This window comes from Leopardus geoffroyi, chromosome A3, assembly GCF_018350155.1.
Source record: "Leopardus geoffroyi isolate Oge1 chromosome A3, O.geoffroyi_Oge1_pat1.0, whole genome shotgun sequence".
Taxonomy (NCBI): Eukaryota; Metazoa; Chordata; class Mammalia; order Carnivora; family Felidae; genus Leopardus; species Leopardus geoffroyi.
Genome location: NC_059336.1, coordinates 4,922,115 through 4,945,312, shown reverse-complemented (window position 1 = coordinate 4,945,312; position 23,198 = coordinate 4,922,115). Strand labels below are relative to the sequence as shown.

General features: G+C 46.2%; 2 protein-coding genes across 5 annotated transcripts in view; one reads left to right on the top strand and one right to left on the bottom strand.

Moving 5' to 3' along the window:
- The window catches only part of LOC123579941 (serine/threonine-protein phosphatase 4 regulatory subunit 1-like), an 84,433-nt gene extending 71,081 nt beyond the window's left edge, over positions 1–13,352 (bottom strand). The window contains 2 exon segments of the mRNA XM_045444126.1: positions 13,078–13,122; positions 13,274–13,352. Coding sequence (XP_045300082.1) covers positions 13,078–13,122; positions 13,274–13,280 — 52 coding nt within the window. The 5' untranslated portion in view covers positions 13,281–13,352.
- A 300-nt stretch (positions 13,353–13,652) lies between these two features.
- RAB22A (RAB22A, member RAS oncogene family) overlaps positions 13,653–23,198 on the top strand; it is a 66,252-nt gene continuing 56,706 nt past the window's right edge. For all 4 annotated transcript variants that reach the window (XM_045444129.1, XM_045444128.1, XM_045444127.1 and 1 more), the window contains exons 1-2: positions 13,653–13,759; positions 14,744–14,823. In XM_045444129.1, coding sequence (XP_045300085.1) covers positions 13,724–13,759; positions 14,744–14,823 — 116 coding nt within the window. In that variant the 5' untranslated portion in view covers positions 13,653–13,723. The remainder of the gene's footprint in view (positions 13,760–14,743; positions 14,824–23,198) is intronic.

Below are 23,198 nucleotides of genomic sequence, written 5' to 3'. Positions count from 1 at the left end.
AGCGTAATCCAAGGAAAATATTCCCATTGATAACGTCACATTCATGTGCAAATAATAATGCCTTTTATTCCAAGTACCGAAAGAAAATTTTTTAGGTAAACATTTTCCCTCCTGTGGATCAACATCCTTGACCCTTTTCAAAATTAGAAAATCCTACTGGAGTTTGAATTAATGAGATTATCAGTGAGATTATTACTATTCACCTATAAATGACAGATTAGATTTTTTTCTTTACCTATCTCATGAAAGCACCAGAGTTTACCAAAATGCCCATGCAAGCAAGGTTCGGATCCCCTTTCCCCAAAGCGAATGAAAACGGCCAGCATTATCTTCGATGTCACTTGTGAAGGCACCTGACCAGGGGCTGTGATTAATCACCTCTTTCCGTGGTGTTTTGATGTGTTTCTTTGTTTTATTAAGTTTTCCAAGACAGACTGAATCAATCAACAGCTGATAAACTATATAACACTAGCCTAGAAGATTTCTCCATTCAGCCCTACTGACCCGCGCTCACTCTCTGTGGCGGAGGTGGGGGGTGGGGGGCGGGCGTACACTGCAGGATGCCCTGCAACATTCCTGGCCTCAACTCGCTGGATGCCAGGAGCACCTTCTCCCCGAGTTGTGACAATCACAAACATCTCTAGTCGCTGCCACAAGCCCCCATTTGAGAACCACTGTAAACGAGAGGATCAGGTGTCCTTACCTGAACAGCCCCTGGTGAGAGGTTGGTCCCACGAAGGGCAGGGTCTGGGGTCAGTAGGAAAGATCCACCTTTGTCCCTCTGGGCACTCCCACTCCTCCTTCTCCCCTTCACCGTCCCCTCCTCCAGCCACGTGGCTCCCAGCTACTTCCCAAACACTCCAGGCCCTCCTCTGGCTAAGGGCCATTGCACTGCAGGGTGGTTCCCTCCACCCGGAACTCCCGGCCGGAGATGTCCTTTCTGATAACCTCCTTCTCTCTCTTTTTTTTTTTAACACTTTTTTTTTTAATGTTTATTTATTTATTTTTGAGAGACAGAGACAGAGCAAGCAAGAGTGGGGGAGGGGCAGAGAGAGAGGGAGAGAGAGAGAATCCCTAGGAGGCTCCGCCTTCTCAGTGCAGAGCCCACGTGGGGCTTGAACTCACCAACTGTGAGATCATGCCCTGAGCCAAGATCAAGAGTCAGACGTTTAACCAACTGAGCCGCCAGGCACCCCTTCTTTTTCTCTTCAAAATCTGCCCTTTCATCCACTCAGTGAGGTCCTCCCTGACCTTTATTTTGAAATTGCAAGCCTCCCACCTATTCCTACCATCCTATTTTTCCAGAGAAATTATCACCTTATAACACACAAAATGTTTACATCCTAGGTCTACTGTTTATCAGCTGGTCCACTCCTCTCCCCACACCCCTGGAAAATCTTTGATTCACTGATATGCCTGGTACACAGCAGGCACTCAGTCAAAGTTGCTGAATGAGGGGCCCCCGGGTGGCCCCGTCAGTTGCGTGTCTGACTTCGGCTCAGGTCGTGATCTCACAGCTCGTGAGTTCGAGCCCCGCGTCGGGCTCTGTGCTGACGGCTCGGAGCCTGGAGCCTGCTTTGGATTCTGTGTCTCCCTCTCTCTGTCCCTCCCCCCACTCGCACTCTGTCTCTCTCTCTCTCAAAAATAAATAAATATTAAAAAAAATTTTTTTAAGTTGCTGAATGAATGAATCAATGAATGAATGAACGAATGGTAAAGATCTGCCAAGCCAGCTTGCTGTGCCTCCTGACAGGTCCGTAGCTCATAAAATGACTCCTGCTCTCACAGAGAATTTTCTAGAGCTTACATCTCTAGCCCTGCTAAGAGGGCCTATTGTCTGGTGAACTGTTCACAGGAACCCAAGAGCTGAAGTCTAAGTGGTGATATCCTGAGTAGTCAATGACTCTCGGACCCAGCAAGTCCAGGTCACCCACAAACACCAGGAATCTCAAGCTTTCAAGTTAGAAATATGAGGTACAGGGGCGCCTGGGGGGGGTGCGGTCAGTCAGTTAAGTGTCCTACTCTCGGTTTCGGCTCAGGTCATGATCTCACTGTTGTGAGTTCGAGCCGTCCACAGGGCTCCATGCTGACAGTGTGGAACCTGCTTGGGATTCCCTCTCTCCCTCCCTCTCCGCCCCACCCCTGCTCCCTCTCCGAGTTTCTGCCACGCACCAGGTCTACCTGCAAGTTCATCACTGACCCTCTACCAAAAACGACTGATAATTTAAAGCTAACAAAGACCACTAGGGGAAGGGCTTGGAATGATTGTAGTTTGATACGTGGGGTGGGCTGTACGAAATGCTCAGCACCCTGACCTGCCCTGCACACCCATGTGCCGCCATGCTTCCCTGAACTGTATGGCCAACACCCCAGCAGCCATCCGGTCAGCGGCTGTGGCTGCTGCCTGTCCTCCGCAGGGACAGTCCCGGTGTTAAAACCCAGCTAACTAGCTAAAAGATATGCAGCTCACCTCCACCATCCAACCCAAACCAGAGTGGTTCTGAAGCAGGAGCCCTGAGCCCACACAACCCGAGACGAGATGGGCTTCTCTTCGATGAGGTTCCGATCAATTTGCAAAGAATAACGTAATCCCTAATCCTTTAACCGGATGCTAGGTAGCGAAATCGAAGAAAGAAAAAAAAAAATCTCTTCCTTGATTTAAAGTTCCACCAGAAAAACAGATTTCTGGAACCTACAACTCTGAGGAAAAAAGGATTCATCCTCTTTTATGCTAACTCAAGGGTCATCTACCAAAAATAATGAACACAGCCAGTATATTCATCATTTAAAACAGTCTGGGGCATGGAATAAATGAGATGAGCACGCTCTAGTGGAAACACAATGGATCCTTGAACACTTGCCCGTGTGTCAACGTTCTTCACAAGACGCCGATCTGTCTTGAGAAAGGCTAAGCACAAATGAACGTTTTAAGTATAACGTTAGGTGAACGTGCTTTTACAGGTTCAAAGCACAGAACGCATAATCGAATAGAAAGAAAGAAAAGAAATGTCACTGGCCATCTTGCACTAAGAAGAAGATGAAATGATCTAGTACCAAAACCGAAAGCATGTTAATAGCGAACCCACCTCAAACATGTTTTCCTCCCCCCACGGCGGTTAGCTTCAGGTGACAACGGTAAACCATAATTCAATATTCAACTGGGTACTGGTGATTCAGAGAGGAGAAAGACATGGTCCCGGGGCCCGAAAAGCTCCCAAGGGAACAAAGAGCATCGCACCCATAATAACCCACTCTGGTGGCAAGAGCCATAGGATACCGATGGAAACAAGCCAGGAGAGAAGCCAGCTCTGCCTGGAAGCGGAAGGTGAGATGGCAGATGCTTCCCTACGACAGGGTGCCATTCGAGCTGGGCCTTGAAGGGCAAGTAGGAATTCACCATAAGGGAAGAGAGAGAGGATCTGGGAAAAAGAACATTCCAGATGAAGGGAAGAGCGTAACAGAGGAAAGTACGCTAAGTGCCTGCTGCCTTTGACCAGTTTGGGGAAGCCAGAGATGTCATAGGAAGCCACCAGGCTCTGACTGAACAGACACGCTAGAATTGGGTTTAAATGGAAAGGTGAGAAAAAATAAACACAATAAAACATACCCAATGAGATCCCTTTATCGGCCCAGACGTGAACAGAGGTAGAGACAGAGGCAAAACGTGATAGCATGTCTACCCTGGAAAGCATTTTCATTAAGAACCCATTCTCCAGGCATTCCCAATATTTACGATTCCCCATTCAACATGCCATCCTGTCACTATAAGTCTATGTGAGCTATGCCACCCTGGGCCAGCCCAATTATCCATACAATCCAATATTCTGTCTCTGACACAGCACTAGGGGACATCGGTGGGGAGAACACGATAGAGTTGCCCACTCTGTCTATGTCCATCTCAGAATGTTAGAATATTGGTTGATGGTGAAGAAGGACCTTAGCCTTATTTGCAAAATTTGTACTTAAAAAAAAAAAAGAATGCAGTAATGTAGAACTTACATAATTGATAATTTTATAGAGCATCTCATTAGCCACTCTTCGATGAACAATTACTAAGTCTTTGTAAGGCCTTAAACAATTTTGGGAGGAACCACAGTAAACCATCCATTAATGTGTTATTTAAAGTGGTTTCATTCATCAACGCCGATTCCTCTATTGGGACTATTTCTAATAGCTAGACTAGACTAGACAAACCTGGCCCATCTAAAAGCGAAAGAACACTCTTGATTCTTCACTGGCTTTTAGGGGGAAACTGACCCCCAAACACTGCAGGTCCTTGTTGACTTAACTAAATTTCAACAGCAAGTTGCACGAGCAAACTTTCTCTATATAAATGCCATTCTCTAACAAGACCCACGCTGATTTATTAGCTCTTGTATGAGCAGATCCGACCAATGCATAATGTTTTATATTGCAAATCTTTGAGGGCTACTGATGGTTATTACTAGCGCTACGCAATGGGCTGGCCGAAAAGACCAAGTTAATTCATGAGCAGCCGTCCTTTCCACACCATGCATACATGGAAATTCCCCTTTGATTTGTGGCTTTAATCACGGCTTCCAAAACCTGTCATTATTTATGACTCTGACTTTTACATTGACGGTTAACGGGAAACATTTACTCGGGCTACCTGATAGGAAAGAACTCTGCAGCTCAAAGCAGAGCATGTGCTCCATTCTGACATTACACATCTCCATTTTCCTGCCGACTCACCAGGTTGGGGATGGAGTTAGAGGAGGTGGGAGAGGGCCAGGCGTTACATAATATTACTGAATGGAAAGATATTACTTAAATATGCAGTGACTTCTCCAGTCAGATGTGAGGCAGATTCGAAAAGGAAAACAGGTTCTAAGACAAAACCAACAACCTCTGGGGTTTGTGTATGTGCGCGTGGGTCTCGACATTCCTACTGTTCAAAATATTTGAACTCGTCAAGCAATGCTGACCAACATAAAGTCACTTCTCTACTGACCACCTTGGCCAAGCTGCCAGGAAGGGGGCCCTCCTTCTTCTAGGAAAGAAGCACACTCTTCTATGGATGCACCAAGCTCTATTCTGGTCTCATACAATCCAACCCCCACAAGTCTTCCACTCTTTCTGCTCTGTCGTCTTTTGCTTTAGGGAGCGCCTGGCTGGCTCAGTCAGCAGAACATGGGACTCTTGATCTTGGGGTGGTGAATTCAAGCCCCAGGATGGGTGTAGAGATGACTTAAATAAATAAAAAGCTGTTTTTAAAAAAGTCAGTATGTCATCTTTCCCTTTTCATGGACTCCTTCTCCTCAGTCCATGGTTATACTCTCCCTTGCACCTTGATTCTAAAAATCAGTGCCTTTTAGAAAATCCAAGCATAACACTATATGGAAAAGTGTACAAATAGCAAGCGTTCCACTTGAAGGATTTTCACAAACTGAACACACTGGGGTGACCAGCACTCGGCTCAACAATTTTACCAGCACCTACAAAAGCCCCTCGGCCCCTTCCACTTCCTCTCCTACCCCAAGGATGACCACTCTCTTGCCTTCAAACAGCCCAGATGCCATTAGCTTTGCTTGTTCCTGTAGTTCGTATAAATGCCATCGTGCAGTATGTACCCTTTTGTGTCTGGCTTCGATCACTCATTATTATGTTTGCGAAGTTCATCCACATTATTAGGTAGACTCCTAGATCATTCACTATTATAGCTACATAGTTTTCCTTGTATGAATGGAACCACAATTCATAATCCATGATGGATTGTATTCATGATGGATGTGTGGGTGGGTTCCCGTTTCTGACTATTGAGAACAGTGCTACTATTTGATGGGTGAAACAGATAAAGGAGACTAAGAGCACACTTATTGTGGGGCACCTGGGGGGCTCAGTCGATAAAGCATCTGACTTCGGCTCAGGTCATGATCTCACGGCTCGTGAGTTCGAGCCCCGCGTCGGGCTCTGTGCTGACAGCTCAGAGCCTGGAGCCTGCTTCGGAATCTGTGTCTCCTGGGGCGCCTGGGTGGCGCAGTCGGTTAAGCGTCCGACTTCAGCCAGGTCACAATCTCGCGGTCCGTGAGTTCGAGCCCCGCGTCAGGCTCTGGGCTGATGGCTCAGAGCCTGGAGCCTGTTTCCGATTCTGTGTCTCCCTCTCTCTCTGCGCCTCCCCCGTTCATGCTCTGTCTCTCTCTGTCCCCAAAAAATAAATAAACGTTGGAATCTGTGTCTCCCTCTCTCTGCCCCTCCCCCGTTCATGCTCACTCTCTCTCTCTCTCTCTCTCAAAAATAAACATAAAAAAAATTTAGTAAGAGCACACTTATCATGATGAGCAGTGAGTAATGTATAGAATTGTTGATCATTATAGTGCACAACTAACATAACACTATGTTAATTACACTTCCATAAAAAACTTAAAAATAAAAAATAAAAACAATAAATTATATGTATATATATATAATATATATACAGTGTGAGAGAAAAAATTATCAGTTCTAGAATTACTAAGAAAATTTATCCAGAGTAAATAATACAATGTCAGGTAACAGTACCTAGGCAATAAATTATTATTACATGACTTTTTTTCCCCTAACCTATTCAATATATCTAAAGTGTTAATCTATGGATAAAGTTAACAAGGCTCTGAAACCACAAAGAGTGCTTAAGATTTAAGACAAAAGAAAGAATAGTGCTACTATGACCATGTCTTTTTGAGAAGAATATGTTCACATCTTAAAGTAGAATTGTTGGGCCATTCAAATTATACATATATAATATATATCATATGATATATATATGATATATATCATATGTATATATATATATATATATATTTTTTTTTTTTAAGGGTTTCAAAGTAGATATAAATAATGCAAATGTGTTCTGGGCTCTTCTATCCAAGAAAAGCAACTGACCTCAATCCTTCCAGCTGCTTCTCCTTCAAAGGGTCTGTTTTCCCCCTGCCGGGCTGTGAGCTCACAAGAACGGCGACCATTCCCGAAAGTGCCCAACTGCTAGCCAGTGCCTGGAATACAAGGGCTAGTCAATAAGTGACCACTCAGCTAGTGAACTAAACGTGACATTGCCTTAACTCCTCGTGCCTTCCCAACTGATTCCGGTCTGGCTTCTGCTCCTTGGCTGCCTTGGAAAAGCTCGCACTGAGGTCACCGTAGACCCTCCAAACTACCAGAGCCCGTGGCTGCCCTTCAGTCCCCACCTCACCTGACCCTTCTGTGGCAAGTGGCAGAGATGATCGACCCAAACGGAACAACCCAAAGAAACCAAACCCTTGGCTTCAAGGGTCCCCTCGTTTCTTACCGCTGGGATATTTGTTCTCCAGGGCTCCGCTACTGGAAGCTTCTGCTGCCCGGGGCTCCGTTCCTCGGCTCAGGCTTCCACCCACCAGTAATGACTCTCTTCAGTCCTAACTCTGCTCCGGAACCCTACAAAGGGGCTTTCTGGTGGCCTCCCAGACTGTGTCCCTGGGACCTCCTGTCCACGCCTCAAAAGTGTGTCAGGTGGAAAATACGAACTCCACCCTCGCATAATGCCTGGTGTACTTATTCAGCGTGAACTTCTGCAGATCTGTTATGCTGCCATTCAGCATGCTAGACCCTGGGGATCCAAGATGGGGAAGAGCGGCTCTGATGGACAAGAACGGACATCTGGCCATGCTGGGCTTAGATGCCACCACAGAGTTCAGGGAGGACGAGGAGAGGTGCCCAGCCCAGCCTGGGTAGAGGGAGGCACACGGTCTGTCTCTGAGCTGACTCTCCCCTTTCAGAACTATCGATCGACCCCACTCGCTGCTCTCACACCCACCCCCGCCATCGAGACCCCATTGCCCTTGCCTGGATCCCTGGACCACAGCGCTTTTTCCAGGCCTGGCTTGTTTCTCCACAGTCTGTCCTTTACAATGTAACTCAGCTTTGGGCACTGCTCTGACTAGAACTCTCCAGTGGCACCCCCTGGCCCCTTGAGCAAAAGGCAAACCCCTTATCCCGTGAGGGACCAAAGGTCACACGTGGGAGTGTCCCCCCTCCTCCAAATCCTGTGTCCAGTGCTCAGCGTGCTCCAGATGCACAAGTCCTGGCCAACAACAAGCCCGTCCAGCCTCCGAGCCTGCGCCCTTGCCGTCTGCCATGCCCAGATGCCTTCTCCAGCTCCACGAGGAAACATCTCCGTCTTGTTATTCAACTCCTAGAGCACCGGTCAGAGCTCCTGACAAGCCTTCTCTGGCCACTCAAGGTAAAGCAGCAACTCCGTCGCTCCAACAGCCCTGCCTGGCACTTCTGATCACACTCACCTGTCACACGTCCTACACCACCACTCCCGAACTTAGCTCACTCATTTATGTTGGCTTTTTCAAGGCTATCTCTGCCGATGGACTGAAAGCTCCGTGAGAGCAGAAATGCGGTTTGATTTATTCTCCTCTGCGTTCATAAGGCCTAATGTAGTGCCTGGGACTTAATAGGTCCTTAATAAATATTAGTCATGCACTAAAGCCAAAGCATGGCAGCTTTGTACAAATCCCATAGCCCAGACTCCCTGGTCTGAATCCCACCTCTGCCAATCACTAGCTGTGTTGCCTGGGGCCAGTGACGTAGTCTTTTTGTGCCCCTTGGGAGCTTTGCTTGGTAACAAAATAAAGTTAAAAAGACTCTGCCTGAGGGCACCTGGGTGGCTCAGGTCATGATCTCTAGTGGTCTGTGAGTTCGAGCCCCGCATCGGGCTCTGTGCTGACAGCTCGGAGCCTGGAGCCTGCTTCGGATTCAGTGTCTCCCTCGCTCTCTGCCCCTCCCCCGCTCACGATCCGTTTCTCTGTCTCTTAAAAATAAACCAACATTAGAAAAACACTTTCTAAAAAGAAGAACAAAACAAACAAACAACAACAACAACAGCAGCAACAACAAAAAAACCCTCTCTTTTTAAACAGAGACAATTTCAGGGAATCTGTGATGTTCATCTGTTTGTCTCACAGGAAATGGAAAATACAGAGCAACAAAAGTAAAATGCGTTATGATGATCAGAGGGGAAGCAAAGTTGATACTGAGTCCACCACTCTGACTCTTTTGTTCCTTGCCACCTCATCCTGCTGGGAGGAAAGAGGTACATGTTTTTATCCCCAGTACACCAACAGGAAAAATGAGATGCGAACCCTGAGCAGTATGTCAGGGGTTACTTAACAAAACAGAGGCTGTACTAGCAAAGAGGTCAGCTCTTCACACCGAACCTGGTGGGAAAGACAGTCTGTTAAGGTTGGCTTAGCTAATACGCTCAGAGGCTCTGAAAGAATGAGATCAGAATGATTTGGCCCGTGGACCGAATCCAGCCCACTGGGTGTACGTGTAAATAAAGTTTTATTAGAAAATAGCCATGCCCATTCATTTAGACATGTCTGTGAGTCCTTCCAGGTTACAACAGCACACTTGACTGGATCCATCAGACCTTCCAGCCCACAAAGCCTAAAATATTTACTATCAGAGCCTGTATAGAACAAAAATTGCCCATCTCTGATTTAGAGAATAGTGCCATGTGTCCGGATTGTGTTCTATTTCACAAGTATCAGCATACTCAAGTTCCTGTTCCTGTTCAAACTAGTTCACTTAACAGGGAGGGTTTGGGGGGGGGGGGGGTTTAATTGACAATCTTTGATTCAAGTGTATCTTACAGTTCAGAAAGAGAGTTCAATGGTTTGGTTCTGGACTCAAATTAATATAGCTTCTCCACTTCGGGGGCACACAGTTTGCCCGTGGTCCTTGAACAGAACATTTTTACAAACTTGGAACAAAGCAGGTGAAATGGAATGCTTTTTGCTCTGGAGGATGTCTCTTATTCAAGCTTAAACATACACTGCTCCTTCCAGCAATAAGATCCAAGTAGGTTGTCTATATTCCTCTGACTTAATAATCTTATTTTCTACAAAAGTTCAGATATCATTTGTGGACACCTAGGTTTTCCATTCAATAGAAGCATGCCCTCTCCAACTTCTTTCATAGATAGATACCTCTTAAAAACTAAACCTCTGAAAACAAACACACTGTTCCCTAAATGCTAATACAGTCTATCAGTCTGTCTTTTGAAGCTAAAAATGCATCTTTATCTTACCGTAACTTTGTAGTGCCTTCAGAACTGGGAATCCAGCTTTCCAGCTCTTTGTGCGGATGTTTGGTCACAGATGAAACTTTCATTTTTTACAAACTGTACCGTGGACATTTTCACACATATGCAAAAACAGAGAGAACAGGATAATACACCCGCCGTCCCCGGCAACCAGCCTCAACAAGTATCAATATCCTGCCCTTCTTCTCCCACTTATCCTTCCTCCCAACTTTGTGCCTGTTTATTGTTTGCTGCGGTATCTGAAAGCAGACCTCCCGCATCAAATCATTTCGCCCATAAAAATTTGCTTGTTTCTGTTAGATAAGGCCTTTTCTCCTTTGAACGAAACTGTGGTACGACTATCACATCTGACAGAATTCATAACAATCCTGACCACCAGCTACCGCCCAGTCCAAGTTCAATTTTCCCCAACTGTCTCAATAATGTCTTGTTAAAGCTGGTTTGTTCAACTAAGAGCCCAAGAATGACCACATATCGCACTTGCTGATAGGTCACTTAGGTGTCTTTTCATCCGCAGTGGATTGCGCTCGGGGTGTTTTTTGGTTTGTTTTCTTTCCCACCTACCACCGACACAGGCTTACATTCTAATTGGCCAACAAACCTTACTGAGAGTAATACCTCTTCAGGCTGCACATGCTGTAAGCAAACTCATAGGCCCCTTAGGCACAAACTCACAAAGCTCCACTTTCCAGTGCAATCCTCCACCGGGACCGATATGCCAGGCCACCACACACACTTTCTGCTCTCGAGAGAAGGAATTTAGCAAGCTAACTCTCTAAAATTAAATTTTTTCTGTGCTGCGATGGCCTGAAGACTCTGAATGATTTTTAAAAAACAAGGCATCCATTCGTTAAGGCTTTTTTCTTTTTTAAGTTAGTCAAATTTAATCAAGAATCACCAAGTAAATCAGACAAGCCTTGCAATCCATTACTGTTCCAAGTCACAACTGTAATTAATTAATTAAACGCCTAGCTCATACAGGACATTGGGTTATAAAAAGGGTGACCTGTGTCCCTGCCCACAGCGACTGACCGCCTACATGAAGCAGTTACCGCATCGCTTGGACAAAACACCCAAGGAAGACGACACAAAACCACTCAAACTGACAGCCGTGCCCCTACCATTAGGTTAAGAATATCTGAGGTTGATCTGGGCGGCAGGAAAAAAAAGGACAAGGTTCAAAAGGAACAGAGCGTGACTGCTGGTTCGATCACTTATGAGCTGTAGCAGACTGGATGAGTTAGTTACTCCACTTCTCGGATTCTGTTTTATCACTTGCAAAACTGGAATAATCTCCTCCACCTCCCAGAGTAGTTAGCCATAAACACTGAATCAGAAAATCTTACACAAAAGCCCAGCACTAGTGATGATGAAAATAATAATAATGAATTCATGGACGATAAAAATTGTTACGTCAGACATTGAGCTAAAAGGAAAGAAGTGGCTCACAGGACCTCAGGGTCCTTGCTGTCTGTCAACCATGGTGTGATAATGCCTCCCAATATCAGTAAGGTATAAGGGTGAGACCCGGGAGCTTGCGGTGGGGGGAAAGGCCAGCCTCCCATGGCTTTTAAATCAATTGCATGGTAATGTCAGCACCTCCCAGCTCCCACCCCTCAAACAGGAAGCCCCACCAGACTCCCAAACTTGCAATACACAAGGCATGGGTATATTCAGAGCCATAATGGTAGTTTCCTTCTCTGTTGGGGCAAGTCTTCAGCAGTCTGCTACAGAATATTTAAGGCCTCCTCTAGTATTAGGTCCAAATACCCAGCACTTGCTGAAACAAGGCCAAAGTAAAATCCTAATTGTTTTTTCCTAGAGTCTTAGTTCCTTTTGGTACGTATATACAAAAAAGACAAGGACGTGAGCCGCCAGAAAAGAGGTGCCTGCAGCCACCATGCTTTGAGAATCCCAACCAAACCAAGTGGAAAAGACACCTGGAGAACAGAGGTCCTGTCTGACAGTCCTGTGAGATCTCCTGCACGTGAAGCCCTCTGGGACCTTCTCACCTTCCCAGAGTTCAACGGAGAACACATGAAGCTTCTGTATCACCCAGTCAACCCACAGAACTGTTAGCAATAATAAAATGCCGTTGGTTTAAGTCATTAAGTTTTGGGGTGATTCGTCAGGTAAGGGAAACCGTCAGGACTCCTTTACCAGCCAAGCATCCCGGGGTTCGGTCGTTTTGTTTACAGGTCAGCTCTCTCCTCCTGGACTGTGAACCCCTGGGCGCTGCCCCTGTTTCTGGGTCTTCTTTGTAGGTCTAGGGAGCTGCACGTGGCCTGGCCCAGAACAAGTAGGTGCTCAAGAAATGTTTGTTGAACGGAAAGGAAATGCTTCATTTACCACAAATGGGGATTTGCATTTAGAGGATGACACCTCCCCCAGCCCTCAGTCCTTAGGGCGATTCCAAAGAGAAGGAGAGCGCAGGAAGGGCCAAGTTTAGGAGACCCACCCCAGGAAGGAAGGCGCCAAAGGGGCTCCTTGGGAGAAGTGATGGAGCTGGGCTTGTGGCCAGTCCACGTGAGAAGTCCGTGCAAGTCTGTGGCCGGCCACACGGAGGGCGGGACCAACCAAACCCTGAAACTCCGCGGCACTGGTTAAAGTCCCAGGGGAAAAAGTGGAGACCCTGGGTGCAAGGTGACCGCGCCTCCTCTCGCCCGCAGTCACCAGGACTTGGGCCAAGCCCCCGCACCCTCCCCGGCCGCCGCGGGCGAGGAGGAGGAAGAGAAAGAAAGTGACCGGAAGTCAGAAGTTTCCCAACGACAACCAAAATCCTCCCTCAGGAGGGGAGGGCTCCCCATCCTCGCCCGGCTCCGCCCAGTGAGGAGGGACCGCCACCAGTGCATCCAGGAAGTTGGGGGTCCTGTTCTTCTGTCCCAACAGGGAGGGCCTGGCCTGTAGCTCTCCCGCGGCGTTCCGTGCACCCCGAATTCCGTGAGAGGTTCCCCGGGAGGGGCGGGGGCGCCCCAACTGATACTTACAATCGTCTAAGTCATCGTGCAAGTCCACAAAGTACAGAGGGATCTCTGAAAACCAAGAAACACACAGGAGTTACACATAAGGAGGGGGACCGCGGCAGGCGGGCTCAGGGGCGGGCGGGGGTCCCCGGGCCTCCTGGGGTGGTCCGGCTTGGAGGGAGGGGGCCGCCCCTGCGCCCAGGGAGCCAACCCCACTCACCCGCCATCTTGGGATGGGCCAGGAGGCGGGGTCCGCGCGGGGGGCGGGGGCGGGACCGGGGTGAGGGGCGGGGCCGAGGGCTCCGGGCCCCGCCCCCCAGGGCCGGCACCTCCCCGCGAGCCTCGCGGCGCCGGCCGACCCCGCCCTCCCGGCGAAGGTGGCTGCCGAGGTGGGCGGGGAGGTCAGGTGACCCGGCAAGGCGTCCCAAGATGGCGGCGGCAGCGGCGCCCGGGAGGCCGGAGCACCGTCCGGGCTGCTGAGGCGGGCCCCGCGCGGCTGGCGGCGGACGGGACGGGCCGAGGGCTGGCGAGCGGACGGCCGCCGCCTCTGCGCGCCCCGCGGCCGGGGCTGAGCCGTGCGGCGGCGGCGCCGGGGGATGCTCGTGCTGGGCCCGGCCTCTCCCTCTTCAACTTAGGGCGGCGGCGGGCCCGCGCCCCTGGCTCCCGGGCCATGGCGCTGAGGGAGCTCAAAGTGTGTCTGCTGGGGGTGAGTGGCGGCTGGCCGGCCGGGAGGGCCGCGGGAGGCCGGGCAGGCCGAGGACCCAAGCGTGCCCAAGTCCCCTCCGCCCCTTCCCCAAGCCTCCGTGCGGGACTTGCCCCGGGACCCTCCCTCCGGCCCCCGGGTCATCCTTGCCCCCCTTGCCACCCGCCCCTGAGGGTCCTACTGGCCGGAGGGACCCTCTGCCCTGTTCCTCCCTGGAGCCCAAGGACTCCTCCCGCCCCCAGAGGGTGAGGAGCCTTCCCTGCCTCTCCGTTGCATCTAGGTTGAGAGCAGCTCCCAAATAGTTTCCTACTAAGGTACTAGTTAGAAGTTGGCCAAGTCTTCCAGAGTGAAACCAATAGCAGGTCTTCAGGTTTTACAAGCAGCGTCCTCTCCTTTCTCGTTTGTTTGGAGTTTTTGAACTTGTGGGATCACCCCCCCCTCCCCCCTTCTCGCAGAGTTACTTTCTTGGGGGAAAGTTCAGATCACGAAACTCCAAGAACTAGTTGGAAGCTTCAGCTTCCTGCCTTGTCAGGGCAACGTTGCCTCTTGAGATCCCGCTTTGCGCAGTGAATGTTCTCTTGCCTGAGTTGCTGCTTTAGAGAGTGAAAGGGATTCCAATAACTAGCCTTCCCCCTTCCCAAATAGGGTGGGGCTGTGATTTATCAGGGATTACTCAGAAGGAATTCAAGAGTTCATAGTTTACTTATACACGTTAACAAGAGAGTTTGTCACTTTTCACACTAAGCAGCAACTTTGGGTTTTTCAGAAGATTCTAATGGCTCCTAAAAACTGCAAAACCCCTCTCCTGCAGTGCATTTTGAAATCTAATTACTCCCGCTGGATGTTTATGAAAACCTTCTTTGTGTCTCTTAACTTCTGAAACTTAGCATGTACAGTGATTTTTCTGAAATCCTGCACCCATGGCCCAATGTAGTTTTCGCTCTCTGCAAGCAAGGAGATTTATTTGTGTGTCTCCTTCTCTTTCAGGATACAGGTGTAGGTAAATCGAGCATCGTATGGCGGTTCGTGGAAGACAGCTTTGATCCGAACATCAACCCAACAATAGGGTAAGAGATTAACTCTGTTGAATATGTAGCTAAAGGTGTATTGGAAGTCCTTCCAAATTAAAAAGTGTGTTACGGGAGAGGGAGTGGGTGTGCGTTCACCGGTGGCAGTCTCCATCATCTCTGGAAGGACTTGAAGGTACAGTGAGGACCGGTGTGTTTTGGGAAAGTTGTCTTTTGATTTGGAAGGTGAACACTTCAAACTAAAAATACAAGTTAAAGTTTCAGGTAGAGTGTACTTCAGTCTGTAAATATGAACGACGATTACGTCTTGAAATAAAGCAGAAGAAAAGAGGTCCTGGTAATACTCTTTCAGGGACATCAACTGAAAGATACTTAGATGGTTTTAGTTCTTTTCCTGAAAAGTGGGAGGCATCTGTCAGACTGGGAGGGCTGGCACCTGGGTAAGTGGACGCCCAGGACAGCGCTTCTGGCCGCGTCACCACTGCTCCTGTCTCCTTCTCATACATTCCTGCGCAAGTAGGAATCATGAATTAATACATTAATGTTGAAATGGCAGCTTTTTCCTGGTGTCTGGTTCTTTGGGTAAGTGAAACTGACTGGCTATATAGGTTTTTGACTGTGAGAAAACCTTTCAGGGTAACTAAGTATTGTGATATTAAGACTTTTGCTGTGAGAAGTTGTGTCTTATAGGTTTTACTACTGTGCGAGGCTTATAAAATTAAATAGCTGCTATGCTATTTTTATTGCAACCCCCAATCAAATGGTATCTTCCATTTAAAGAAACATTCAGTGCTCCTGCAGAAACAGTTTACAACGTACACAATCCTGTTTGTGGGCATGGAGGTGAAACCACCACTGTCGTTCTGAAATTAAAATGCCTTTCTGTATCCTTCAAGAAAGAACTGCGTATGTGCACTTGTGTAAAACGTGACCTCATCCGCCTTCGGGCCTGCCTGTTGCTACCTGCCTGGGAAAGCGAAGTGACAGGAAGTGATAGCAAGTCGTGCTGGTGACTCAGTGCGTGACACATTTCACACCAGGTCAGAGCTGGAAACACGGCTCTGGAATACGCAGACACCACCTTGGTGAAAAGTGCTCTCTCAGACCAGGAGACAGAACAGGAGGGGTATGGTTCCGGTGGTGGTGAGGAGGCCAGCAGCCCCGTCCTGGGCGTCCACTTCCCCAGGCTGGCGGACGCTGGGGTTCCCCACCTTGACTCCTGCTCTCTTCACCAGGGGGTCTTGGCTCACATTTCACAGGCAAGAGGAAGATGAGGTTTTCCCTTCATTTCCTTCCACTTGTCCTGGTTTCTTTTCTCTCGGCCTCCGCAGGTATCTTCCTCCTTTTGTGACCAGCTCCCCTCCCACCTGAGCCCTGGAGCCCCCTCGTCACCGCTTGTCCCTTTCTTCTTCCCGCGCCCCGCCTCCTTGTCACGGCCTGCAAACGTGTCCCCGACTCACCTGCTGTCCTAAGACCGTACCATTTCCCAAGCCTGCCGTGCCGTGCCGGTGGCAGGAACTCCTGGAAGAGAGGTTGCTGCTCCCTCAACTGCTGTTCCCTCTTGGACCTACTGTTGTCTCCATTCCACCCCCAGCATCCCACTAAAACCACCTTCCCTCCGTACTGGTTTCCATCGAGTTGACAAAAAACAAGAAACAAGGGCTTTTTTTTTTTTTTCCTTTATTCATTGAGCGCTTTCTATATGCCACATGCTGGACTGGGTGCTGGTAATTTAAGCCAGGGGTCAGCAGACTGGACCTTTGGCCTCCCTGCTGTTTTTATAGATAAAACTTTACCGAATCACAGTCGTACTTCCGCACGTACTGTCTCCACTGCTCTCTGGCTACGATGGTAGAGTTGAATGTTGTGACTAAGGTCCTGTAGCCCAGAAAGTTGAAAATATACGCTGTTTGGCCCTTCTCAGAAAGTTAGCCCACCCCTAATGCAGATAGAATCGGTTCCTGCCCTGGTGGACCTTCCCTACAAGGAAGAAAGAGATACATCCTAAAACTAACGTGCAGGAAACGATTTATTGGACCTTTATCTGTGCCACAAAAGAGAAACATGGGAGTGTGCTGAGAGCATGATAGGTAACAGGGGCTTGGCCAAACATAAAGGAATGGCTGATTCTCGAGGGAAACAGTGGAAGTGTAAAGCATTTGGAAGCCCAGTTTAAAAATTGGAAGAGGAGTGGGTTACGCACTCTTTAATTTTAGCTGTGTTGGAGGGTGCGCGGTAGTACCTCATTCTGGTTTTAATTTCCATTTCCCAAAGATGGACGGAGGGCATAGGTGCAGAGGGAGGTAGGAAGGGCAGAATGTCTAAATTCCCATTTTCCACAGAAACCTCCAATTTAAGTCCAGGCCTGATGGCTCCTAGGGCCCATGCTTCCCCTCACCCCACCCTGTATGACATATGTGGCCATTAGGGAAGGCCCATGAGTATGGGAGGAGTGAGGGCCTTAGGACAGGAAGAGGGATGGCTACCAAGTTCTGCAGGGGACGAGGTCCAAATCACAGGTTGGAAATATGGGCCTGGCCCTAAGGGGAAGCCTGGAGAAGTTGACTTGAGACTACAGTGCACAGGTGAAGTTGAGTTGTGGGAGGGATGAGAGCACTCGTGGGAAACTTGGGGAGCAGGACACAGCTGGGGAAGACTTACATTTGCAAAACAAGCGTTGGGGGGTGGGAGAGGAGAAGACAACAAGGGAGCATGATCACGGAGGAAGAGAACTAGGGAAGACAAGGGTTGCCCTCCAGCACGCCAACACCTGGTAAGTGGTGTTGGAGCCTCCCCTGAACTCCAGGACCTGGCCACCCCCGCTATGCCCTGTTCTCCTGCCTCATAGTTGCTGCTGTCCCCCCTGCCGCTCACTTCCCTCAACGCCAACAACTAGTTAACTTCCACACTTCAAAAACTTTCTTCTTAAACTTTTGATTACAGTTTCTTTTAAACAGCAAAGGTGTTTTTTGATCAAGTCCAGTGTATCAATTATTTCTATAGTTCATGTTTTTTGTGTCTTACGCATCCGTCCAAAATCATCAAGATTTTCTCCTATGCTTTTGTTTAGAATTCTTACGCCTTTATGTTTTAAATCTTAGTTAATGACTTAATTCTACTAGCTGTAGTTTACTGTGCGAAGGAAGTCAAGAATCATTTTTTCCCATGTGTCAGTCTAGTGATTATAGCAACATTTGTTAATGATGAATTCTGCATTTATGTAATTAAATTACCTTGGCGCCTCTGTCAAAAATTAGTATGTATGTGTGGGTCCATTTCTGTTGCATGGATCCATTTGTGTATCGTGGTGCTAGTACGATACATGGCCCTGGTTGCTGTAGATTTGTAGACATCTTGAAATCTCCAAATGTTGAAATCAGGCAGTGTACGGCCATTGTATTCCTATTTTTAAAAATCTGTTTGACTCCTCTCAGTCCTTTATATTTCTTTTTTTTTTTTTTTAATTTTTTTTTTCAACGTTTATTTATTTTTGGGACAGAGAGAGACAGAGCATGAACGGGGGAGGGGCAGAGAGAGAGGGAGACACAGAATCGGAAACAGGCTCCAGGCTCTGAGCCATCAGCCCAGAGCCCGACGCGGGGCTCGAACTCACGGACCGCGAGATCGTGACCTGGCTGAAGTCGGACGCTTAACCGACTGCGCCACCCAGGCGCCCCAGTCCTTTATATTTCTGTTTGAACTTTAGAATCGTAATGCCCAATTTGTGAAGAAAAGAAAAACAAAAAAACCCTGAAATTTTCATTGGGAATATAGCTAATCTACTGAATAATTTGGAGACAGTCAACATCTTAACAATATTGTGTCTTCTTATCCGTAAACATGGCATACTTCTGCACTAATTTATTTCTGATTTCTGTCCACAAAGTTTTTTAGTTGTCAGTGTGCAGGCTTTGCACATATTTTGTTAAATTTTTCCCAAGTAGTTTGTTTTTATGATTAGCAGATGGAATTTTTTTATTTCAGTTTTTATTTATTTTGACAGAGAGAGAGGGCACGTGAGAGCAAGCACACGAGCAGGGGTGGGGCAGAGAGAGAAGGAGAGATGGGGGGGGGGAAGAGAGAGAATCCCAAGCAAACTCATGCTCAGCATGGAGCCAAACGCGAGGCTCAATCTCATGACTGAGATCATGACCTGAGCTGAACTCAAGAGTCAGCCGCGGGACGCCTGGGTAGCTCAATCCGTTGAGCCTCCAACTCAGCTCAGGTCACGAACTTGTGATTCGTGAGTTTGAGCCCCATGTCGGGCTCTGTGCTGACAACTCAGAGCCTGGAGCCTGCTTTGGATTCTGTGTCTCCCTCTCCCTCTGTTCCTCCCTTCCCCCGCACCCCCCCCCCCATACGTTGTCTCTCTCTCAAAATAAAGATTAAAAAAAAAAAAAAAAAAGAGTCAGTGCTTAACCAACTGAGCCACCCAGCTGCCCCTAATTTCAATTTATTTTTAATGTAATTTATTGTCAATTTGGCTAACATACAGTGTGTAAAGTGTGCTCTTGGTTTTTGGGGTAGTTTCCTGTAATCTCAATTTTTTTAAATGTTTTTATTTTTGAGAGGGAGGGTGGGAGCATGAGTGGGGGAGGGGCAGAGAGAGAGGGAGACAGAGGATCTGAAGCAGGCTCCGCACTGTCACCGCAGGGCCCACTGTGGGGCTTGGACTCATGAACCGCGAAGTTATGACTTGAGCCAAAGTCAGCCGCTTAACCGACTGAGCCACGCGGGCACCCCCCTAAATTCAATTTTTAATTGTTTGTTGCTGAAATATAGAATAAATTTTATTTATATGTGTTGGCCTTGTATCTTGTGACTTCCTAAATTTACTTAGTTCAGGCACTTTTTTCATAGATGCTTTGGGATTTTCTTAGGTGTACAATCATGTCCTAGGTAATAGACTGTTTTACCTCTTCCTTTCCAATCGGTATGTCTTTTATTCTTTTTTTTTTTTTTTTTTTTTTTTTTTTTGCTTGCCATATTACATTAGCTGAGACCTCCAGTACTTTGTTGAGAAGTGGTAAGAGCAGATGTCTTTACCTTATTCCCGATCTTGGGGTGGGAAACATTGGATCTTTTACCATTAAGTTAGATGGTTAGGCCCTAGGTTTTTTTATAGGTGCCCACTGTCAGGTTGAAAAGAAAATGTTCTCATCTATCCCTAAATCAGTGAGATCTTTCATCAGGAATTATGTTGAATTCTGTCAGGGGGTTTTGTTTTGTGTTTTGTTTTTACATGTTTTGAACTGTTCTTATTTTCTTTTTTAGTCTTAAAATAGTGGATAACAACATTCTATACTAAAATATTAAATGTGTTCCTAGGAAAAATTTCACTTGGTTATTGTGCGTTATTTAATACATTATTGGGTTTGGGGGCACCCGGATGGCTCCGCCGGTTAGGTGTCCAACTTCAGCTCAAGTCATGATCTCATGGTTCATGAGTTCGAGCCCCACATGGGGCTCACTGCTGGCTACCCATCCCCCACTCATTCTCTCTCCATCTCTCACCCCCCCCCCAAAATACATTATTGGGTTTATTAAAATTTTGCTAAGGGTTTTTGCCTCTATGAGGTGAAGAATTATCTGTAGTTTTCTATAATGTCTTTTTCTTGTTTTGGTATCAGGGCTTCATAAAATAAGTTGGGAAATGTTTTCTCCTTTTCTACTTTTTTGCAAGGGTTTATGTAGAACTGGTGTTATTTCTTCCTTAAAGGTTTGGCGTGATTCACAAATGAAGCCATCTGAGTAAGGAGTTTTCTTTGTCAGAGAAATTAACTACAGGGGCGCCTGGCTGGCTCAGTTAAGCATCTAACTCTTAATCTCCACTCAGGTCCTGATCTCACGGTTTGTGAGTTGGAGCCCTGCGTTGGGCTCTGTGCTGTCAGCTCGAAGCCTGCTTAAGATTCTCTCTCCCTCCCTCCCTCTCTCTGCCCCTCCTCACCTCTCTCTCTCTCTCAAACATTTTTTTTAATTATTAAAAACAAAATTTTAACAACAGATTAAATTTCTTTAGTAGATACAGGTGTATTCATTTCTTCCCAAGTAAGCTTTGGTAGTTTGTGTTTTTCAGTGAATTTGTTGTATCTATTTTTTAATTTATTGACATAAAATTCATTTAAAACATTTTATTATTGTTTTAATATCTTTAGGATCTGTCCAGTTTACTAATTTTAATGATCTTTTCAAAGAACCAGCTTATTTCATTAATATTTCTATATTGTCTATTTCATTGATTTTTGCTTTTATCTTTGGGTTTCTTTTTTTTTCCTCATTTGCTTATTTTGGCTAATTCTTTTTTTTTTTTTTTTTTTAAGTTTTTTAACCTGGAAGTTTACAATATTGATTTTTAGGGCCTTTTTTTTTTTTCATTATATGAGCATTCAGAACTGTGAATTAGGGCGCCTGGGTGGCTCAGTCAGTTAAGCATCCGACTTCAGCGCGGGTCATGATCTCACACTCCATGAGTTTGAGCCCCACATCAGGCTCTGTGCTGACAGCTCAGAGCCTGGAGCCTGCTTTGGATTCTGTGTCTCCCTCTCTCTCTGCCCCTCCCCGGCTCATGCTCTGTCTCTCTCTGTCTCAAAAATAAAATAAAAACATTAAAAAAAAAGAATTAAAAAAATAAAAAAAAAAAAGAACTGTAAATTTCCCTGTAAGAACTGGTTTAAGTGAATCCCACAGATTTTGATACACTGTATTTTCATTTTCATTTAGTTCAGAGTATTTCCCTTGTGATTTGCTTGACCTGTTGGTTGTTGAGAAGTAGTCCCTAACCTCTAATTATTAGGGATTTTCCCGAAATTTTTCGATTATTGATTTCTAGTTTAAATCTATTGTCAGAAAATGTATTCACTATTATTTCAAACCTTCTACATTTGACATTTGTTTTATGGTCTAGAATATGGTCTTCACGAATGTTCATGTGCACGAGAAAAAAATGTGTTCTATAAATGTTAGCTTGGTTAACAGCACTGTTTATGTCTTTATCTTTACTGTTTTTCCCCCCCTCTCATTTGCAGTGACAGGAGTGTTTGAAATCCAACCCGAATTGAGAATTTGTCTGTTTCTCTTTTGTTCAATTTAATCAATTTTTGTTCATGTATTTTGAAGCTCTTAGATTGAGTGTTTCCACGTGTCGCATTATTTTTCTTGATAACTTGACCCCCTCACCATCATAAAACATCTTTTTCCCTGGTAATAGCCCTGATTCTGAATTTTACTTTAGAAATTAATACAGGCTCTTCAGCTCTCTGTTGATTAGTGTTTGCGTATCTTTTCCCATCCATTTACATTTAACCCGTTTATATCATCTATTTGAAGGAGGTTTCTTGTAGACAGCATTATGGGTCCTGCTTTTAAGCTTAATCTGACAGTCTCTACTTTTAAATTGGAGTGTTTAGACCTTTACTGTCCAGCACAGTTGCCAAAGCCACATGTGGCTATTTGAATTTAGGTTAATATTAAAAATTTAGCTCCTCCGTCATACAAGCTATCTTTCAGTTCTCATGAAAAGAAGCTATGTTGCATAATACTGATTTGAACCATTTTGGGGGCACCCGGGTGGCTCAACCAGTTAGGCGTCTGACCTCGGCTCAGGTCCTGATCTCACCATTCGTAGGTTTGAGCCCCACATCGGGCTCTCTGCTCTCAGCCAGCACAGAGCCCGCTTCAGATCCTCTGTTCCCGTCTCTCTGCCCCTCCCCCACTTGCACGCATGCATTCTCTCAAAAATAAAATAAATACTAAAAAAGACAAACCATTTTTACTTATTTGAAAAGAAAAAAACATTTGTATTTATTGTAACTATCAATACGGTTTGGCTTAAATCTACTATCCTGCTGTATTTTCCTATTTGGCCCATGTTAATGATTCCATTTCAACTCCACTATCTGCTTGTTAGCTCTGTTTTTTTGTTTTTCATTTTGGTGGTTGCACTAGGATTTACAACGTACTTTTTCAGTCTACCTTCAAATAATACACAATTTTCACATATGGTATAAGAACCTTACAAGAATATACTTTCATTTTCCCTCTTGTGCTTTGTGCTATTACTGTGATATGTTTCACTCTTCACTCCTGCCTCTTACAAGATTCATAATATACTTTTTTTTTTTTTTTTTTGGCCTCAGTCAGAATGGATCAACGATCCTTTAAAGAGACTGTTGGTCTTTTTTTCTGGGTCCTTATGCCAATATCAGTTTTTTCACTTCTGTATCTTTGTAATGAGTCTTAATGTGTAATGATGTGGCCTTGTGTTGTTCTTCAAGAATGTCTTGCCTTGTATTTCCATATAAACATTAAAAAATCGTCTTGTCCATTCTCACACATACCAACATGTTAATCTCCACTGTTTCTGATTGGCATTCCACTGAATTTATAGATCAGTTTGGAAAGAAATGACATTTTTA